This window comes from Oncorhynchus clarkii, chromosome 3, assembly GCF_045791955.1.
Source record: "Oncorhynchus clarkii lewisi isolate Uvic-CL-2024 chromosome 3, UVic_Ocla_1.0, whole genome shotgun sequence".
In the NCBI taxonomy this organism is placed as follows: Eukaryota; Metazoa; Chordata; class Actinopteri; order Salmoniformes; family Salmonidae; genus Oncorhynchus; species Oncorhynchus clarkii.
Window position 1 is genome coordinate 45,488,216 of NC_092149.1, and position 21,149 is coordinate 45,509,364.

The following is a 21,149-nucleotide window of genomic DNA, read 5'->3' on the forward strand; positions in this document are numbered from 1 at the left end:
CATTTTATATTCTGGACATAGATTTTTTTGCCACATTTTTGGCGGATTTACTTTAGTGCCTTATTGCAAACAGGATGCATGTTTTGGAATATTGTATTCTATACAGGCTTCCTTCTTTTCACTCTGTCGTTTAGGTTAGTACAGCTTCTACCCCCGATAAGACTCCTGAACAGCTAATCAAATGCCCCCCTCCCCCAACCCACACCCCCTCTTTTAAGCTGCTGCTGCTCTCTGTTTATTATGTTTCCATAGTCACTTGAATTTTACCTACATGTACATATTACCTCAATTACCTCGACTAACCTGTGCCCCCGCACATTGACTCTGTATCGGTACTCCCTGTATATAGCCTTGCTACTGTTATTTTACTGCTGCTAATGAAAGGCCTAATTAATGAATTATTAATTATTTTTTACTTATTTATTTTTTACTTAAGACGTATTTTTCTTATAGCTGCATTGTTGGTTAAGTAAGCATTTCACTGTAAGGTTGTATTCGGCACATGTGACAAATCAAATTTGATTTGATTTATTGTGGAGTAAGTACAATGTTGTTGATCCATCCTCAGTTTTCTCCTATCACAGCCATTACACTCTGTTTTAATGTCAATATTGGCCTCATTGTGAAATCCCTGAGCGACTGAGTTAGGAAGGACACCTGTATCTTTGTAGTGACTGGGTGTATTGATACACCATCCAAAGTGTAATTAATAACTTCACCATGCTCAAAGGGATAATTATTGTCTACTTTTTGTTTTTACCAATCTACCAATAGGTGCCCTTCTTTGCGAGGCATTGGAAAACCTCCCTGGTCTTTGTGTTTGAAATTCACTGCTCGACTGAGGGACCTTACAGATAATTGTATGTGTGGGGTACAGAGATGAGGTAGTCATTATAAAATCATGTTAAAACACTAATATTGCACATTGAGTGAGTTCATGCAACTTAAGTGACTTGTTAAGTACATTTTTACTCTTAAACTTTAGTGTTGCCATAACAAAGTGGTGAATACTTATTGATTCAAGACATGTCAGCTTTTCATTATTAATGAAGTTGTAAACATTTTTAAAAACACATTTCCACTTTGACATTATGGGGTATTTTGTGTCATCCAATGACACAAAATATAAATGTAATCCATTTCAAATGTAGGCTGTAACACAACAAAATGTGCAACAAGTCAAGGAGTATGAATACCTTCTGAAGACACTGTATATGGAGTCAGGAATAACAACACTTTGTATTTTCTTAAATAAACAAAAATGAACTACAGTAACTGTTGGCATTTAGGTTTCCTCTGAACGCAAACCGAACCGCGCCATGACCCCAAAACCTGCAATACCTACTGAACCGTTACACCCTAGCCATCGGGGGTATCTTGTCAGAAAGCCATGTTTCAGAAAAACAGGATATTGCATTTACAAGAGTCCCTTTGAGGGAAGTGGTGGCCGGTGTTCTCCTCTCCTTAGTCTTACCAGGACCCCAGCACTCCTGCCTTTTTTTTGACTGTGTTTCCTCTTTTGTAGCCCGAAGATTGGGTCAGAGGTACACAAAGAGCCCAGGCAGATGAATCGAAGTTGATGCCGGAATTTCGTTTATTAACTGCCGATGTTCAAAAGTTTTTGTTAATCATAGGAAATAATAGCAGGCACATTTCGAGCAAAAAAAGTAAAGATAAATGCCAAAATCACAAAATAGCAAAGTCGAGTTGGAGAACGCAAGACGGCAGACATACAGTACAGTGCCATGTCTCTTATTGTGTATCAGATGTTAGGGTTATTTATACAATAGATAGATGCATTGTAGTGGTTGGTCATACAGAGGCTTTAAAGTAGTGATGGCATTTGAGTTCCTTCCGTAGTGATGTATATGGGCATATGGGCATTCATTTCAGGTGTTTTTCACAACTCCTGTTCAGAGAATAACCTACCAAAGTATAATATGAACAGAACACACAAACTTGGCCACTACATACACTTCATTCAGCAAAAAATAAATGCTCCGAACCACCTCATCAAGACGGCTCAAAAGAGATGGGAATAAGGAGAAGAAGAGAAAAAGTTGAGGCTTTCGAAAATGAAAATCCTGTACTTACTGTGGGAATTTAATTATATAATGTCTTCTCCTCACGACACTCTGCCCTACTTACTCCACTGTGGCTCCCTGAGTAGGCGAAAGGCTGATAAGCATGCCTTGTCTTATTTCACCAAAGGTATGTGGTTTATAATGAATGTGATTTTAGACAAAGGAGGCTCAGCCCTTTACTCTTCTCTGTTTCTTTTTTCCCCTTCTCATCCACTACTGCCATGAATTTCATTAGCCTCATGTCGCCTCGTGCAATCACTGACTTTTCTGAAAAGACAGAATTTTCCAAACACCTACGGTAGTTTGATTTTGGCAAGGCGATGAATCTGTTGCGAGGCTGAATAGGACCTAGTGTGCCGTCTTAATGCCCATTTGAGCAAGGATGTGCCATTCTCCCATCTGTAGAGCTTTACCGCAGAATCATAAAACACGGGACGAGATGTTAAAAACTGTCCATTGTGCCAATAGATGGAATGCACTCGCATGAAATTTGCCGTGATGTTGACAGAGTGGCATGGGAGGTTTATTTCTTAGACTGGGTTAAGATGTCAATTTTGGGACACATCCTCAGTAGTGTGCCTTCGAATCAGTGGGTGTTTCAGCCTTTAATCACTAAACACTCTCATCAAAGGTGGCCAGCTAAAGGGTGATCAAGCCTTAGCTTGTGTCCCATGCCCAATTAAGATGTCCCACGGGACTATGCAAGGCAGGGGCGTCCTCTTCCCTGAGCCAGTCCGACAGCTGACCGCATACCTCATATGCCCTCCTCAAGTTGGAGGGATCTGAATTGGGTTCTCAGGTGGGGGTGGGGGGTCATGAAGTTATAGCCCAGCAAGGGTCCTTCCGTTTAATCCAGATCCACTGGCTGCCTCTTTCAGCTGCTTGAGAAACTGCTCTGACGGTCTGCCGCAGAGCCTGTCCATGGATTCCAAGTTCTTTCAGCAACCTGATGGTGGAAGAAGCCACGAATCCTCTGCATCCCACTTCAACTGGCCAGACTTTTGCATTCCAGCCACGCTGAGTTGCGTCTGCTGCCAACTCTGTGTAACGCAGTTTCTTACGCTCGTAGGCCTCTTCAACAGAGTTTTCCCACGGGACTGTGAGCTCTATGATGTACACAGCCTTTCGTGAAGGGGACCAGAGTACCATGTCTGGCCTAAGGTTGGTAGAAGCAATCTCAGGTGGAAAAATTAGTTGCTGGCCAATATCGACAAGCATCTTCCAGTCCCGGGCCATGGCTAGGTGTCCAGTTTCTGGCTTTGTAGGAGGATACTTGGGCCTTTTCTGTCCCTCCCGGATGAATGTTGTTGTTTTGACAGGATTGCTTGTTTTTGGAGGTAATGAATTGGTTGCACTCCTCTTGGTCTCAAGTGCTGCAGCCAGGCTCTTGAGGACCTGATTGTGCCTCCAGGTGTAACGGCCTTGTGAGAGGCTGGTCTTGCAACCTGTCATTATATGCCTGAGAGTCGCTGGAGCTGGGCAGAGGGGGCAGGTCGAGTCCTCGCCATACCATTGATGTAGATTTTTTGGTGATGGAAGCACATCATAAACAGCTCTTATGATGAAGCTGATGTTGCTTGCCTCCATTTGCCAAAGCTCACTCCAGTTGATCTTTCTCCTCTTCCCACCGCGTCCATTGACCTTGTTTAGCAAGAGAGACAGACTTTGCACTTCTTGCAGTCTCCTCCTGTCTGCGCACCTCCTTGACCACCAGCTTCCTGCGTTCAGATGTTGTTGCCTTATGGAACGTTGGTTTGCTTGCTGCCAGGCCAAAGCCTCCTCTTCCATGCTGGATATTCCCCACAATGTCTTGGTGTCTCAGGGCTGATGTTGCTTGCTGCACAGCCTTGGATGATGTCCATTTCCGTCCAGTTTGTAGGGGAGGTGCAGCCTTGCTAATGGTCTGGTCTTTAGAGTCCTTCAATGTCATCTGAAGTCTTACTTTAGAGCACTTGTACTCCTCCGTTAGACTTGTAAGAGGTAGTTCAAGGACCCCTTTGCCATAGAGGCCGATGTTACTCAAGCATCGTGGGACACTCAGCCATTTCTTCACGTATGAGGTAATGGTTCGCTCCATCTTCTCCACTGTTGTTATTGGGACCTCATAGACGGTGAGTGGCCACATTACCCGGGGGAGAAGTCCAAACTGTAGGCACCAAAGCTTGAGCCTCCCAGGCAGTAGGGTCTTGTTGATGTTCTCAAGACCGTCGGCGATGTCCTGCCTTACTTGCTGCACTTGATCTTTATCCCGGAGGCTTTCGTTGTACCATCTACCCAGGCTCTTGATGGGTTGCTCAGACACCGTTGGTATCGGGTCATCTCCAATGCAGAACCTCACATCTTTAAGCTGTCCCTTGACTATGGAAATGCTTCGAGATTTGCTTGGCTTGATTTTCATCCGGGCCCACTTGATGTTATCCTGCAGTTTTGCAAGTAGCCGCCTGGTGCATGCTGCAGTGGTGGTCAGTGTAGTCATGTCATCCATGTATGCTCGGATAGGTGGGAGACGGAGCCCCTCCTTAGTTCTCTCACCGCCGACCACCCATCTCGATGCCCTGATGATGACTTCCATGGCCATAGTGAAGGCCAGAGGAGAAATTGTACAGCCTGCCATTATGCCTACTTCCAAGCGCTGCCATGTTGTTGTGAAGTCAGGTGTTGTGAAACACAATTGCAGGTCTTGGAAATAGGCCTTTACCAGTGTAGTGATGGGTTCTGGTACGTGGAAAAAGTTGAAGGATTCCCAGAGGAGTTCATGGGGAACTGAGCCAAAGGCATTGGCCAGGTCGAGGAAGATGACATAGAGGTCTCTCTTGTCCTTCTTAGCTGTTTGGATCTGGTGCCAAATCATACTAGTATGTTCCAGGCAACCAGAGAAACCAGGAATGCCTGCTTTCTGTACAGATGTATCAATGTACTTGTTCCTTTCCAGATAAGTGGACAGCCTCTGTGCTATTATACTGAAAAAGATCTTCCCTTCGACGTTGAGAAGGGAGATTGGTCGGAATTGACTGATGTCTGTCGCATCCTTCTCTTTCGGGATTAGCACACCACCAGCCCTTCGCCATGCCTTTGGTATTATTTCCTTCTGCCACACTATCCTCATGAGCCTCCAAAGAAAGCGTAGAACATCCGGGGCATTCTTGTAAAGCTTGTATGGTACTCCATTAGGCCCAGGAGCCGAGGCCGCTCTTGCTCTTCGGACAACGTTCTCTACTTCCCTCCATTTTGGAGGGTCAGTGTCCAGATTAAATTCTGGTGGTTGAATAGGTGGGATGTCATGTGGGATGATTATCTGCTCATGCCTTTTCATGTCCTGGTGGACCTTTTCCAGATGTTCTTCCAGTTCAGGCTTTGGAGTTTTTAGGATTCCGCACTTTTCCTTTGCGAAGAGATCTTTGACAAACTTAAAGGGGTTTTTATAGAACTGTGTTCTTGAGTGTTCCTTCTTCCTACGAAGTTTCCTTAAGTTTTTCGCTCTTCGCAAGGTTGCCAGCCGACATTTAATGTCTGCTTGGAGTAGCATGAGACCTTCTCTCTCTGCATCAGAGGCCTTCTTCCACTGCTTCCTCAGCTGCCTTCTCTCTCTGACAAGTATCTCGATCTCCTGCTGCCTCCTAGATTTGGCTGGTGCGGGTGGTGTCTTGCCACTTCTCCTTTCGTTTACTCCAAAGCGCTCTTCTCCGTAGTGGTAGATAATGTCTCCCATCCTTTCAAGCTTTTTCTCTGCTGTTCCTACCTGTTGTTCCAAGATTTTTGTCAGGTCGTTGTTGATTGTTTCCCACTCTCTCTTTTCAACAGCTTTGGGCCACTTCACACTCGGTCTGTGCCCTTTGATCTTTTCCTGTTTTAGAGGTCTCTGTGGTTGGGTGAGTTCATCCACCGGCATTTCTGTGCTTGTGTTATCCTCCTCGGTTACAGGGGTGCTGATGCTTTGCGAACTTTGGTTTGCGTCCCGTCGCTGTGCTTCATTTGACTGATTTGACTGGCTGCTTCGTAAGAAGTACTGGTCAATGCGAGGTCCCTGTCTCTGCTCTCCTAAGCACCTTTTCCTCCCTTGATGGATCCTTAACCCCCTTGCCGATGTTACTCTCTCCCAACCACAGCTGCACGCCTGAAGTGTGTGTCCTGCTGCTGTTATGGTTGTCTCATGTGCTGTGTTCCTACTCGTAGTCGTTTCCGTTCCTGGGTCCGTAACCATGTGATCAGTCATTGAGCCATCTTGCGCCCCAGCTCTCGCAGGCTCTAGGGGTATGTTCCTTTGTTGACTTTCAGTAGCACTTAGCGGGTGTCTCCAACATACTGAAACAGCGTCGGAGACTGCCAACATGGGTAGCTAGCCCATGACAGCCCCAGTGGGGTCTATTCCCTCCGGTCAGCTGTCTCTCCAAGCTGTCACACAGACCTTCCTATGTTGTCAGCTGTCCTTTCACAGCAGTCACTGGACTGGTCCAGATGATCAGAATCATAAAACACGGGACGAGATGTTAAAAACAAAGTTTTTAACAAAAAACAGTTCTTTCTGTACCGAAGTTTGGCTAGACCAACCCAGTCAACCCACACAACCATTTCATGCAGCCACACATTTTCTCCAACGCTGCTTGGTTGCTTTATGATTCACTAGTATTTTTTTAATTAACGACTGTCCTTTTTTTCAGAACTGTTTTTATTTTATCTTTAGTGTTCGACTTCAATCCAACACAAAATAATGTATTGCAAAGTAATTTGTCACAGAAAGCACAACAAAACGCTTAGGCGTGGTGCGTGTGTCGTATGTGAGATTTGATTAGTCTCTTTTGTGTTCCCCGACTGGTGGTTAGAGGACAATCAATAGCTGATTATCATCAGGATTAGGCCAGATGCAATAGTTTTGCGTGCGGTGTGAATAACAAACATTTTGTTGATTTTCCAGGCAAACCCTTGCATGCAATATAATAATCACAAGCAGTAGGCCTAAACGAGATGCTCCTACTGTGGCAGTGTTATACAGATAGGGAAGGACATCTAATTGTGGGAAGTGATGCATGGAAAGCAAGGACTTTGCCACCCAGGAGGGCCAAGATAAATAGGCTACCTGCTCACATTTGGATTATGCCTTCTATTAAGGGTATGATTATTCCTAAAATCTAAAGTTTGTTAGTTTTGTGGCCTAGGATGATCAAGCAGTGTAAGCAGCTGTGTCCAAAAAACATATACCGCTGCATGGGTTTGTTTACATCCCACTGCCATTTTAGCACATTCTCTCCTCTATCTTTCCTCTGTATCTATCCTATCTATTCAACATCAAAAAAACATGTTTGGCAGTTTTGATACATAAAACGTGTATCAAGGGGTCGGAAGTCAGTGTCCATGTTCCTTGCAATATGTGTTGTGCGTCTGGCTGTAGGTCTACGGTACATTCGGAAAGTATTCAGACCCCTTGACTTTTTCCACATTTTGTTACATTACAGTCTTATTCTAAATTTGATTTAATTAACATTTACATATTCATATTCAGACCCTTTACTCAATACTTTGTTGAAGCACCTTTGGCAGCTATTACAGCCTTGAGTCTTCTTGGTTATGAAGCTACAAGCTTGGCACACCTGTATTTGGGGAGTTTCTCTCATTCTTCTCTGCAGATCCTCTCAAGCTCTGTCAGGTTGGATGGGGAGCGTCGCTGCACAGCTATTTTCAGGTCTCTCGAGATGCTGGATCGTTTCCCTGTTGGTAGTTGAACCTTCGCCCCAGTCTGAGGTCCTAAGCACTCTAGAGCAGGTTCTTGTCAAGGATCTCTCTACTTTTCTCAGTTCATCTTTCCCTCGACCCTAATTAGTCCTCCAGTCCTTGCCGCTGAAAAACATCCCACAGTATGTTGCTGCCACCATGCTTCACCGTAGGGATGGTGCCAGGTTTCCTCCAGACATGACGTTTGACATTCAGGCCAAAAAGTTCAATCTTGGTTTCATCAGACCAGAGAATCTTGTTTCTCATGGTCTGAGAGTATTTGGGCAAACTCCAAGCGAGCTGTCATGTGCCTTTTACTGAGAAGTGGTTTCCATCTGGACACTCTACCATAAAGTTCTGATTTGTGGAGTGCTGCAGAGATTTTTGCCTTTCTGGAAGGTTCTCCCATCTCCACAGAGGAACTCTGGTGCCCTGTCAGACTGACCGTCAGGTTTATGGTCACCTCCCTGAACAAGGCCCTTCTCCCCCGATTGCTCAGTTTGGCCGGGCGGCCAGCTCTAGGAAGAGTCGTTGTGCTTCCAAACTTCCTCCATTTTTGAGAATGATGGAGGCCACTGTGTTCTTTGGGACCTTCAATGCTGCACACATGTTTTGGTACCCTTCCCCAGATCTGTGCCTCGACACAATCCTGTCTCGGAGATATACGGACAATTCCTTTGACATCATGAAAAAGAAAAAGTCAGGGGGTCTGAATACTTTCCAAATGCACAGTATGTGCTCCTTACAAACTTTGTTTTTGGGGTGAACTAGGTCCATATTTTTTTACTACTTTGTGTCCCAAAAGGGTGTTACAAACGTGTGCTTGTAATGTGAGAGGAGTTACCCACACACATCCCAGTGAAAAACGCTGCATAAATGCAATCAATTATTTTCCCCTTCTTTCTTTTAGGGTTCAGCCTCATCTGAAGAAGTGTTTCGAGGGCATCAACGACGTGGTGTTCACAGAAGTGCTGGACATTACCCACATGAAGAGCAGCGAGGGAGAGGTGGTGGAGCTCCTAGATATAATCTCCACCTCCAAGGCCCGCGGCCAGGTGGAGAAATGGCTCCTAGAGCTAGAGATGGGTATGATCAGCTCCCTGCATAAGGTACAGTTACAGTACTTATGGCAACTCCATTGATCGGCAAACAAGAGATCTAATATCAGTGTCTAAGGTCTGCTTAAAAATATGATTTATTAGCTAAATTGGATATCTGACCCTGGACAAGTATTTTTTTTAAATACAATTATTTGCCTATTTAAGATTTCTCTGTTTTTCGTACGATGTACCCAATGACTAATGAAAACTTGCTATGTCCTCATTGTGATTTTACAAAGGTGTTTCATACGTCTTATTTATACACTTTTGTAATATTTATGAAATGCATATTGATATATTTGGTAGCACTTATGTTTTTCCCTTTGCCTTCAACCCCATTCGATGTGTAGAACGGATGTGGGAGGGGCTAGGTCTACATAAGGGTGCAATTTTTTTTTTTAATCACAAAAGCTCTGACGAAGGCCATGAGGCCGATATGTAAGCTTATTAAATATCAGTGATACTATCAAGAGCAGTGTGCAACCACATAATCCAAAAGGAAGGCTACAGCTAATATTTTTGTTCTACAATTATTTTCATTCATATCATTTGATTCACTGTGATTGACCCGAATCCCAGATACTAGAATGGCAAAGTGAATTGCTTGTTTCATCAAAAATAATTATTGTTTAAAATAATCGATTCATATGAATCGTTAAAATGTATTTATTTTTATTTTTGCGAAATGTTATGCAGGGCATCCGTTTAACAGAAAATCTACTTTGATAGGCCTTACACGTGGAAATACGAGGGGCGGCAGGTAGCCTAGTGGTTAGAGCGTTGGACTAGTAACCAAATGGTTCCAAGATCAAATCCCGAGCTGGCCCTGAACTAGACTGTTCCTAGGCCGTCATTGAAAATAATAATTTGTTCTTAACTGACTTGCCTAGTTAAATAAAGGTAAAATAAAATACACATTCTCTCCTAATTACAGTGTTGTTTTGATAATTATTTTCACATCCAATGGTTGTGTGCCCCAGGTGATTGGGGAGGCCATTGAGGCATACCCCAAGGACCTGAGGATCAACTGGGTGCGTACCTGGCCCGGCCAGACGGTGCTGTGTGTTTCCCAGGTGTACTGGACCAAAGACATTCACGCGGCCATCGTCTCAGGGCAGAAGGTACAAGGCCAAACTACATTGGAAAGAGTTTACCTTATATTATATAATATAATATCTGCAGATGAAAACTAGCCAGCTGGCATAATCTGGCACATTTTATTGATGTGTATTATCACTGTCAAATAAATATAGAAATCTAGGCTGATGTCATGCTGCAGAACAGATTAAGTGCTATCTCACACCTAACTGAGGAAGAACCACTTGACGAGCACTGGACCATGTTAAGAAAAACCTGGTGTGTGTGTGTGTGTGTGTGTGAGTGTGTGTAAAAGCCCGCACAGATTACTGAGAGTGCATGGGTCATCATATGACCCTATGATTGACATATATTTCCCTGTCAAACCAGTGATGTCTCCCTTTTGTTTTGCAGGCCCTGGATGTCTACCTGCAGCAGAACAACAGTCAGATCGATGACATTGTGATGCTGGTGCGTGGGAAACTGTCCAAGCAGAACCGGGTCACCCTGGGTGCTCTGGTGGTACAGGACGTCCACGCCCGAGATGTGCTAGCCACACTGGTCCAGAAAGGCATCAGGGACGAGACTGACTTTGAGTGGCTCAGTCAGCTACGCTACTACTGGGTGGTAAGTGTATGCGTGTGTGTGCATGTGGGTTTTTTGGGTGTGTATGTGTGCATGCATGCATGTTTTGTGTCTTATGTATTTTACCTTTGGCTCCATTAAGTACTAACTGACCAGGTTTGTGTTGACTTGACCTCTATATATACAGGAAGACCGTCTCCAGACTAAGATGATCAACGCCGGCCTTGCTTATGGTTACGAGTATCTGGGGAACACACCACGCCTGGTCATCACTCCGCTTACTGACCGCTGCTACAGGTATGGACCACTAATACTCACCGCACTCATTGGCAAGTCAGGACCCTCGACATGCTGATGTGCTGCGACTGTAATGCAATTCCCTCAAATCAGACCTAAGTACTATGTGAAATCTATATGAAATCTTTCACGCGACTTGGTCTAGAAGGATTAGAGTGCCAAGGGTGCGGGGTTTGCATTTCTTGTGACAATTCTATTGCCAGGCAAGCACAATCATGCATAGATAAAGTATTTTAAATTATTTCAAATAGCATTTGAACACAGGTCTGCCGCTTCTCCTACAGAACACTGTTTGGGGCCCTGCACTTATACTTGGGAGGGGCCCCTGAAGGTCCCGCAGGTACAGGGAAGACGGAGACCACCAAGGATCTGGCCAAGGCTGTGGCCAAGCAATGTGTTGTCTTCAACTGCTCCGACGGCTTGGATTACATCGCCCTGGGGAAGTTCTTCAAGGTGGGCATATCCCTCTAGCGTGGTAAAACCTGACTAAAACTGAGTGAACCAGACACTCACCATTGATAAGTGAAGTGAAACAATGGTGTGTGCAGCGTTCAGTCATGTTTAACCAGGCTAAGATCCCTCACACCCACTCTTACTGTAGGGCTCAGCTTCTAGTTGGCATGGCTCTATTGATGAATGGCCTCTGCTCATCAATACAGTTTTTAAATGATGATAAACATTCCAGTTTTAAAATCTTGTATTGTAGAACAGCTGATTAAAGATATGAGATGCAGGGCTGAGACTGTTTCCATGGTAACAGTGACACTTTTTGGAATGATGTGATGAAACTTTGTAGCAAACCAGTATCATGAAATACATGCACAACAAACAGGGCACATGTGTAACGTCTAGCTAGCTAGCTGCTTGGCTAAATACAGAACATCAGCACACTGTTCTTTGATTGGCTAAACAAATGTCTCTTTTGACATGTTACATCTTGGAAACTGCAGCAGCTGACATGAGACTTTCTGAAACTACGTCATTTAGATCAAGCAAACTTCATAAAACCATCTTGTCTTGGCTGTTAGATCTGTACCGGGCTTTATAGGCATTCCGTGAGGCAGTTATTTACTCAAATATGATGATAACAGTTTATAAAAAACTGCTTAACAGAATTGTATACTTTTTTTTTTGACCCAATACAGGTCATTGTGATTCAGGCCACTTATACAAGAGCTTAGATGATTTTTAAGAGGGTCCTTTGGGTTTTTCCTCTTTAATTTAATTCAAGTTTAAACTCAACACTTCTTTGCCCACATGAATATGGACTGACACATTCTTAATATCCACAATACTGATGGAGCCATGCAGTACAATACAGATATTGTGTTTTAGGTGGCATGCACATTGAGACTTTTAGCCTTGAGTTAAGGATTTTCATCCAAAAACCTGAATCTCCCTTTTTGGGGAAAAATGTAACTGATAGCTAACATTCCCAAGGTTGAGTGCTCTCCTGTTGTCCATGATGGGTACTAAGACATAGGCTACTACTGAACCTCCTAAAGAACTTGTGTGGCAGCAAGATGGATATCACAATGATGCCTTGGCAACCGCAAGTGGTCCAAGTTACGCTGTGTGTATGTGTCTGTTTCAGCTGTTTCAATTTGAAGCTGGTGGACAAAACTGAAAGCAAAAGACTCAAACACTAAACTTAAGGAGGGAAGGGGGGACAGTTGTTTGAATTGAGGCTGTTTTGTTGCAAATTGCCTAGTTTCCACAAGGGGGCTTCATTTTACATATAACTCCTTTAAATTACAAATGCCAAGGTATTTATATGAGTGGAGTCACTTAATTTGTGCTCCATTCAAAGTGCAAATATGTACGTCTGTGATGCCAGTGCTGTGGGCTTTAGAAAAAAACATATATTTAGTTTTATCTGCATTCAGTACCCGTTTCAGGTCAGTAAGTGAGTTTTGTATGACATTTAAAAGCAGTTTGTAGATCAGCACAGTGTCATCAGCATGAAGGTATACAGTTCTTCACTTAGGAACCAATATCGTTAAAATACAATGTGAGTAGTACTGGCCCTAGAATAGACCCCTGAGGTACTCATTTTGTGACCTTGAGGAATCATTTCAGCAACTATACATTGAGGTCTATCAGTTAGGTCATTATTGAACCAGTTGCAGGCATTTTGATCAAGTCCGACAGAGGACAACCAAGGCAACAACAGTGAGTGATCCAAAGTATCAAAGGCTTTAGATCTTTAACCTGTCTAGGACTGGGGACCCCGTTCCGCTAGCGGAACCCCTCGCCAACAGCCAATGAAATTGCAGGGCGCCAAATACAAATCAATAGAAATTTCATAAATCAAATTTCTCAAACATACAAGTATTAGGCACCATTTTAAAGATAAAATTCTCATTCATCCAGCCACAGTGTCTGATTTCAAAAATGCTTTACAGCGAAAGCTCCACAAACAATTATGTTAGGTCACCATCAACTCACAGAAAAACCCAGCCATTTTTCCAGCCAAAGAGAGGAGTCACAAAAAGTAAAAATAGAGATAAAATGAATCACTAACCTTTGATGATCTTCATCAGATGACACTCATAGGACTTCATGTTACACAATACATGTATGTTTTGTTCGGTAAAGTTCATATTTATATCCAAAAATCTTATTTTACATTGGCGTGTTATGTTCAGTAGTTCCAAAACATGCAGTGATATTGCAGAGATGAATTCACAGAAATACTCATTATAAACGTTGATGAAAATTCAAGTGTTATGCAGGGAACTTTAGATACACTTCTCCTTGCAACCGCTGTGTCAGATTTACGGAAAAAGCATAATCTGAGAACGGCGCTCAGAGCCCAAACCAGTCAAAATAAATATCTGCCATGTTGCGCAGTCAACATTAGTCATAAATAGCATTATAAATATTCACTTACATTTGATGATCTTCATCAGAATGCACTCCCAGGAATCGCAGTTCCACAATAAATGTTTGTTTTGTTCGATAATGTCCATCATTTATGTCCATTTATGTCCAAATAGCTTCTTTTGTTAGGGCGTTTGGTAAACAAATCCAAAAGCGCGTTCAGGTCCAGTCGGATGAAAAGTTCAAAAAGTTATATTACAGGTCAAAGAAACTTGTCAAACTAAGTATAGAATCAATCTTTAGGATGTTTTTATTATAAATGTTCAATAATGTTCCAGCCGGAGAATTCCATTGTCTGTAGAAAAGCAATGGAACGAGAGATACCTCTCCTGTGAAATGCGCATGACTGAGATAGAGGCTGCTGGCAGACCCCTTAGTCAAACAGCTCCCATCCAGCCCCCCTTCACAGGAGAAGCCTGAAACAACGTTGTAAAGACGGTTGACATCTAGTGGAAGCCTTAGGAAGTGCAAAATAATCCATATCCAACTGTGAATTCATTAGTGGTTGAGTTCAAAAACTTCAGATTTCCCACTTCCTGTTTGGATTTTGTCTCAGGTTTTTGCCTGCCATATGAGTTCTGTTATACTCACAGACATCATTCAAACAGTTTTAGAAACTTCAGAGTGTTTTCTATCCAATACCAATAATATGCATATATTAGCATCTGGGACTGAGTAGGAGGCAGTTCACTCTGGGCATGCTATTCATCCAAAAGTGAAAATGCTGCCCTCTATCCCAAAGAAGTTCAACGTTGCTTTTTATCTAGAGAGCATACAATAACATTGACAAAGGGATGCAGCTGAGATGGTACTATGTCCCTGTCTAAATTCTGATTGACATGTGTTTAGTATACATTTCCTAGATGTGCATAAATGAGTTTCTACTAAAATAATACAATTTTACTAATTCTCTATTTGAGGTGGATGTGCATGCTTCTCTAGTCATATCTCTTGTTGCTTGGCAGGGTTTGCTGTCCTGTGGAGCCTGGGCCTGCTTTGACGAGTTCAACCGCATTGACCTGGAGGTTCTATCAGTGGTAGCCCAGCAGATTCTCACCATACAGAGAGGTGTGTGTAAGAGAGTCCCATAGTGTGTGTATGTGTGTGTGAGAGAAATTCCCCATAATTTACACATTCTCACACCATACAGCTGTGTGTGTCCATTAAAGACAGATTCTCAACATACAGAGAGTTGTGTGTGTGAGACGCCATAATACGCATTCTCACACCATACAAAGAGGTGTTTAGGTGTATAGTTCAACTGTTAGTACTTCAACTATAGCGCATTTGGCCACATGTTCTTACTTGTCGCTAGCATGGTCAGTCAATGGCACTGATCAAATGTAGTCCCGGTCTCTGTAATATAATAATAATGATATATGCCATTTAGCAGGCACTTTTATCCAAAGTGACTTGCAGTCAAGCGTGCATACATTACAATCCATTACGTTACAATACATACATTTTCTCTCTTAGGTATTACTTCCCATGCTGAAATGCTGCTGTTTGAGGGGACGGAGCTAAAGCTAAACCCCTCCTGTGCTGTGTTCATCACCATGAACCCAGGATACGCCGGTCGCTCTGAACTGCCAGACAACCTAAAGGTACCCGTGCTAAATGTATTAGTATTATTATCTGAGATCACATTAGCACAAGCCTCAGTGACTGTACCCAAGAGCCATCTGGTTGTACGGGATCATATGATGGCACACATGACATAGGTTACATCCCAAATGGCACCCTATTCCCTACATAGTGTACTACTTTTGACCAGAGCCCATAGGGTTGTAATGCACTATGTACGGAGTAAGGTATCATTTGGGAAGCAGGCACAATTTTGGTGGGTTGTTTCCTTTCTCTAGGCTCTCTTCAGGACGGTGGCCATGATGGTCCCGGACTACGCCATGATATCTGAGATTGTGCTCTACTCTTGTGGGTTTGTGACTGCCCGGCCACTGTCGGTGAAGATCGTAGCTACCTACAGGCTGTGTTCAGAACAGCTGTCCATGCAGCACCACTACGACTACGGCATGAGGGCCGTCAAGTCTGTCCTGACCGCCGCCGGGAACCTGAAGGTACCTGTCACAAGTCATCACATTGACTCTTTGCCCATGTCATTCAGGTCCCTACAGTGTACCCACAATAAGTGTTTACCTCTGTCCTCTAAGTTCCCACAATGTTCACCTCTACGGCAGTGTTTCTTAATCCTGTTCCTGTGAACCCAAAATACTACACAACTGCTTCCACTAATCAACTCACCATTAAACCTGTAATATGTGGAATCAGGTGTGTAGTGCTAGGGCAAAAAAAAAACGTACATACCTACAGGCCCCACAATGTCCCCACATTTATCCTTTGCTCCTTTTCTCTCACTTTCACGATTGTGATGTTTTTTTTTTATATTGCTAGATCAATTAGACCAAAGGGGACATTATTAATAACACTTGTTGTTAAAGTTGAATATGAAGTTGAAGTTGAATATGAAGTTGAACATTACTCTTTGCAGCCACATTAGATTGAAATAGTTTATTTTGACTTTGTGATGACAATGAGAAATTGGGGCGTTCGTTCCTAACACGCAATGACATAGCAGAGTACAATGAAGACAGAACCTGGAAGATTGACTTTCAAAGATAAAGATCTGAACCCAGAACCAGGTTCCCCATATAAATAGAACATATTCTTTCCCAGGCTCTAAGTGTTGTTTTCGGTGCGCCGCAATGCATTAATGTTATTTTTACATCAATTTCAGCACTGCCGCCTCCAGGACTTTACCCTGTCGCCTCTTTCAAAATTACTTTTGGAAAATAGTGGCGTGCATTTAGCCCCTGAGCTAAAGCTGCAAATACCACTGAAGGCTCCCTCGTCTGAAAGAGAACGCGTGTCAGTGCACTCAAAGGCTCCTGAATGATGCCTTTCCCCACAAGGCCCAAATGTGTCTCCCTCTCATTATGTATCTACCTCTTCACACCATTATCTCTCTCTCTCTCTCTCTCACGTGTCACAGCTGAAGTATCCTGATGAAAATGAAGACATCCTGTTGCTTAGGTCCATCATTGACGTCAACCTGCCCAAGTTCCTGGCTCATGATCTACCGCTCTTTGGGGTGAGATAGTTTGCAAAGTCACTTCCTGACAATATAAACTCAGCAAAAAAATAATCATCCTCTCACTGTCAACTGCGTTTATTTTCAGCAAACTTAACTTGTGTAAATAATTGTATGAACACAACAAATAAACAAATAAACTGAATGGGACTAACAGAAATGGAATAATGTGTCCCTGAACAAAAGGCGGGGGTTAAAATTAAAAGTAACAGTCTGGTGTGGCCACCAGCTGCATTAAGTACTGTAGTGCATCACCTCCTCATGGACTGCACCAGATTTGCTAGTTCTTGCTGTGAGATGTTACCCCACCCCTATACGTGTGCATCTTCCCAGGGCATCACCTCTGATCTGTTCCCCGGGGTCAAACTCCCCAAACCGGACTATCGTCTCCTGCTGGAGGCCATCAAAGAGAACAGCGATAAGATGAACCTGCAGGTGACAGACTTCTTCGCAGAGAAGATCCTGCAGATCTTTGAGATGATGATCGTGCGCCACGGCTTTATGCTGGTGGGGGAGCCCTTTGGTGGGAAGACGTGCGCCTACCGGGTGCTGGCAGCAGCTCTACAAGACATCTGTGAGAAGGTAACTTTCACTTCTTACATACAGATGCCGTATCTTCTTTTGATCATCCTGCTGCTGCAGGATTATTTTCCTGCTGTGTGAAACTGGATCAAATTAAGATATGGCATTTTAGTTCAATTCTGTGTCTAAAACCCCTTTAAAGGCCTTTGGCTGGGGGGCAGTATTGAGTAGCTTGGATGAATAAGGTGCCCAGAGTAACCTGCTTGCTCCTTAGTCCCAGTTGCTAATATATGCATATTATTAGTATATTTGGATAGAAACTCTGAAGTTTCTATAACTGTTTGAATGATGTCTGTGAGTATAACAGATCTCATATGGCAGGTAAAAACCTGAGAAAAAATCCAAACAGGAAGTGAGAAATTGGTCGAGGTTGGTTGATTTTCAACTCAGCCCCTATAGAAGATAGTGGGATATTGGTCATCTTGCACTTCCTAAGGCTTCCACTAGATGTCAACCGTCTTTAGAAACTTGTTTGATGCTTCTACTATGAAGGGGGGCTGAATGAGAGGGGAATGAGTCTGAGGTCTGCCAGCAGTCACGCACATTTCACATGCGAGGTATCTCCCGTTCCTTTGCTTTTCTGAAGACAAAGGAATTCTCCGGTTGGAATATTATTGTTAAAAACATCCTAAAGATTGTTTCCATACATCGTTTGACAAGTTTCTACGGACTGTCACGGAACTTTTTGACATTTTGTCTGCAACTAGTGAACGTGCTTTGTGAGTTTTGATTTGTTACCAAACGCACTAACAAAAGTAGCTATTTGGACATAAATGATGGACATTATTGAACAAATCAAACATTTATTGTGGAACTGGGATACCTGGGAGGGCATTCTGATGAAGATCATCAAAGGTAAGTGAATATTTATAATGTTATTTCTGACTTCTGTTGACTCCAATATGTATTTGTTGTCTGAGCACCGTACTCAGATTATTGCATGGTTTGCTTTTTCCGTAAAGCTTTTTTTAAATCTGACACAGCGGTTGCATTAAGGAGAAGTGTATCTAAAGTTCAATGCATACCACTTGTATTTTCATCAACATTTATAATGAGCATTTCTGTAAATTGATGTGGCTCTCTACAAAATCACCGGATGTTTTTGGAACTATTGAACATAACGCGCCAATGTATATTGAGATTTTTTTATATAAATATGCACTTTATCAAACAAAACATACATGTATTGTGTAACATAAAGTCCTATGAGTGTCATCTGATGAAGATCATCAAAGGTTAGTGATTCATTTTATCTCTATTTCTGCTTTCTGTGACTCCTCTCTTTGGCTGGAAAAATGGCTGTGTTTTTCTGTGGCTTGGCTCTGACCTAACATAATTGTTTGTGGTGCTTTCGCTGTAAAGCCTATTTGAAATTGAACACTGTGGTGGGATTAACAACAAGATTACCTTTAAAATGGTATAAGTATGTTTGAGGAATTTAAATTATGAGATTTTTGTTTTGAATTTGGCGCCCTGCACTTTCACTGGCTGTTGTCATATCGATCCCGTTAACGGGATTTCAGCCCTAAGAAGTTATTAAAGAGCAGAAAATCATTTTTTTCATTCTCTTTTTTTCAGCTGAAAGATGATGCCAATAGCTTACCTATGAAGTTGCACAATGATTTAAGTCAATAAGTTATCTTCTTAGTCAAAGTATGATATATTTGGGCTTGAAGTGGGAAAGCCGAACTGGTAACTTCGATATTTTCTGTGTCAATTGCATGTGTTTCCTCTGTGATAACGTGCTAATACTTTTTAGTCTACTTTTCTTTTCAGGGCTGGGATTCATTTGAATGTTACCATCCACCAGCATGGCATTGCTTATTAATCAGAAACACCTGCAAAGTTCTTCCTCTCCGCGAGTTGCGACAGCTGAACCAAACAGCTTTTCGCCGTAGCCTGCTTTGTCATTATGGGGTATTGTGTATACATTGATGAGGGGGGAAAAACAATTGAATCAATTTTAGAATAATGTTGTAACCTAACAAAATGTGGAGAAAGTTAACGTGTCTAAATCCTTCCCTTGATGGATGTGCAATTTTGCCGTATGAGTGTACAAAACATTAGGCATACCTGTCCTAAAATTCAGTTGCATCCCATTTTGCCCTCAGATCAGCCTCAATTCATGGACTGTACAAGGCTTGGAAAGCATTCCACAGTGATGCTGGCCGATGTTGACTACAATGCTTCCCACAGTTGTGTAAAGTTGGCTGGATGACCTTTGGGTGGTGGACCATTCTTGATACACACAGGAAACTGTTGAGTATGAAAAACCCAGCAGTGTTGCAGTTCTTGACACACTCAAACCTGTGCGTCTGTCACATATACTCCCTCTCCGACCTCTAGGTCATCAGGTAGCTGATTATTCCGCACACCTGTCACCATCGTCAAGCGCACCAGCGCCTCATGACACTCACCTGGACTCCATCACCTCCTTGATTATCTTCCCTATATCTGTCACTCCCCTTGGTACTTTCCTCAGGTGTTATTGACTCTGTTTTCATGTCGGTGCACTGTTTGTGTTACGTGTTTGTTTCATTTATTTATTAAAACATTCACTCCCTGAACTTTCTTCACAACTCTTAGCGTTGTCGTTACAGAATAGCACCTCACCTAAAGGAAGCATCAGGGAGTGTTTTTTGTTTGTTTTTGTGTCATTGTAAATTTGTCTGGGAGCTGCTACAGGCTCTCATGCCTCAGGCAGATCGCCAGGCTCTCATGCCTCAGCTGGCTCGTCGGGCTCTCATGCCTCAGCCGGATCGCCAGGCTCTCATGCCTCAGCCGGATCGCCAGGCTCCCCTGCCTCAGCCGGTCTGTCAGGTTCCCGCTCCCTGCCGGCTCGACAGGTTCCCGCGCCTCAGCAGGGGTGACCGGTCCGCTCCGTTTCCCCGTGTTTGACCCCTTTGTCGGCGTCCTGTGGCTGGAGCCGCACGTCAGGGAGGGGGTGTGGTCACATGTAGTCCCTCTCCGGCCTCTAGGTCATCAGGCTGCTGATTATCCTGCACACCTGTCACCATCGTCAAGCTCACCAGCGCCTCATGACACTCACCTGGACTCCATCACCTCCTTGATTATCTTCCCTTTATCTGTCACTCCCCTTGGTACTTTCCTCAGGTGTTTTTGACCCTGTTTTCATGTCGGTGCGTTGTTTGTGTTACGTGTTTATTGTTTCATTTATTTATTACAACACTCACTCCCTAAACTTGCTTCCCGACTCTGAGCGCACACGTTACAGCGTCTGGCACCTACTACCATACCGTGTACAAAGACTTAAATATTTTGTGTTGCCCATTCACCCTCTGAATTGTGCACATATACACAATCCATGTCTCAATTGTCTCAAGGCTTACAAATCCTTCTTTTACCTGCCTCCTTCCCTTCAACGTCAATGAAATGAAGTGGATTTAACAAGTGAATCAATACGTGATCATAACTTTCATCTGGATTCACCTGGTCAGCCTATGTCATGGAAATAATGTTTTGTACGGTCAGTGTATCTAAATGTAGAGAGATGAACAGAGTGTGGTGCAGTTATTTTGTGTACAGTTCAGCGATGGCTTGATGTGGTGTGCAACATAAGGTGCATAGTCCTTTAGTCTCTATGGTCCAGATGGCAGGTTGGTGAGGGCCGCAGCACTGGGAAAGAAACTGTTCAGTTGGCGGTTGGTTTTAGTCATGATTGACCTGAACCCGTCTGCCAGAGGATAGTTTTTGAAAGAGGGAGTGACC

At 43.2% G+C, this 21,149-nt stretch overlaps 1 protein-coding gene across 1 annotated transcript in view; it reads left to right on the forward strand.

Annotated features, from left to right (window-relative positions):
• LOC139385579 (dynein, axonemal, heavy chain 7) overlaps nucleotides 1-21,149 on the forward strand; it is a 229,091-nt gene that overhangs the window by 65,554 nt on the left and 142,388 nt on the right. Inside the window, exons 21-30 of the mRNA XM_071130761.1 lie at nucleotides 8,701-8,899; nucleotides 9,871-10,011; nucleotides 10,382-10,594; nucleotides 10,740-10,849; nucleotides 11,134-11,302; nucleotides 14,698-14,800; nucleotides 15,209-15,336; nucleotides 15,595-15,807; nucleotides 16,740-16,838; nucleotides 17,172-17,420. Coding sequence (XP_070986862.1) covers nucleotides 8,701-8,899; nucleotides 9,871-10,011; nucleotides 10,382-10,594; nucleotides 10,740-10,849; nucleotides 11,134-11,302; nucleotides 14,698-14,800; nucleotides 15,209-15,336; nucleotides 15,595-15,807; nucleotides 16,740-16,838; nucleotides 17,172-17,420 — 1,624 coding nt within the window. The remainder of the gene's footprint in view (nucleotides 1-8,700; nucleotides 8,900-9,870; nucleotides 10,012-10,381; nucleotides 10,595-10,739; nucleotides 10,850-11,133; nucleotides 11,303-14,697; nucleotides 14,801-15,208; nucleotides 15,337-15,594; nucleotides 15,808-16,739; nucleotides 16,839-17,171; nucleotides 17,421-21,149) is intronic.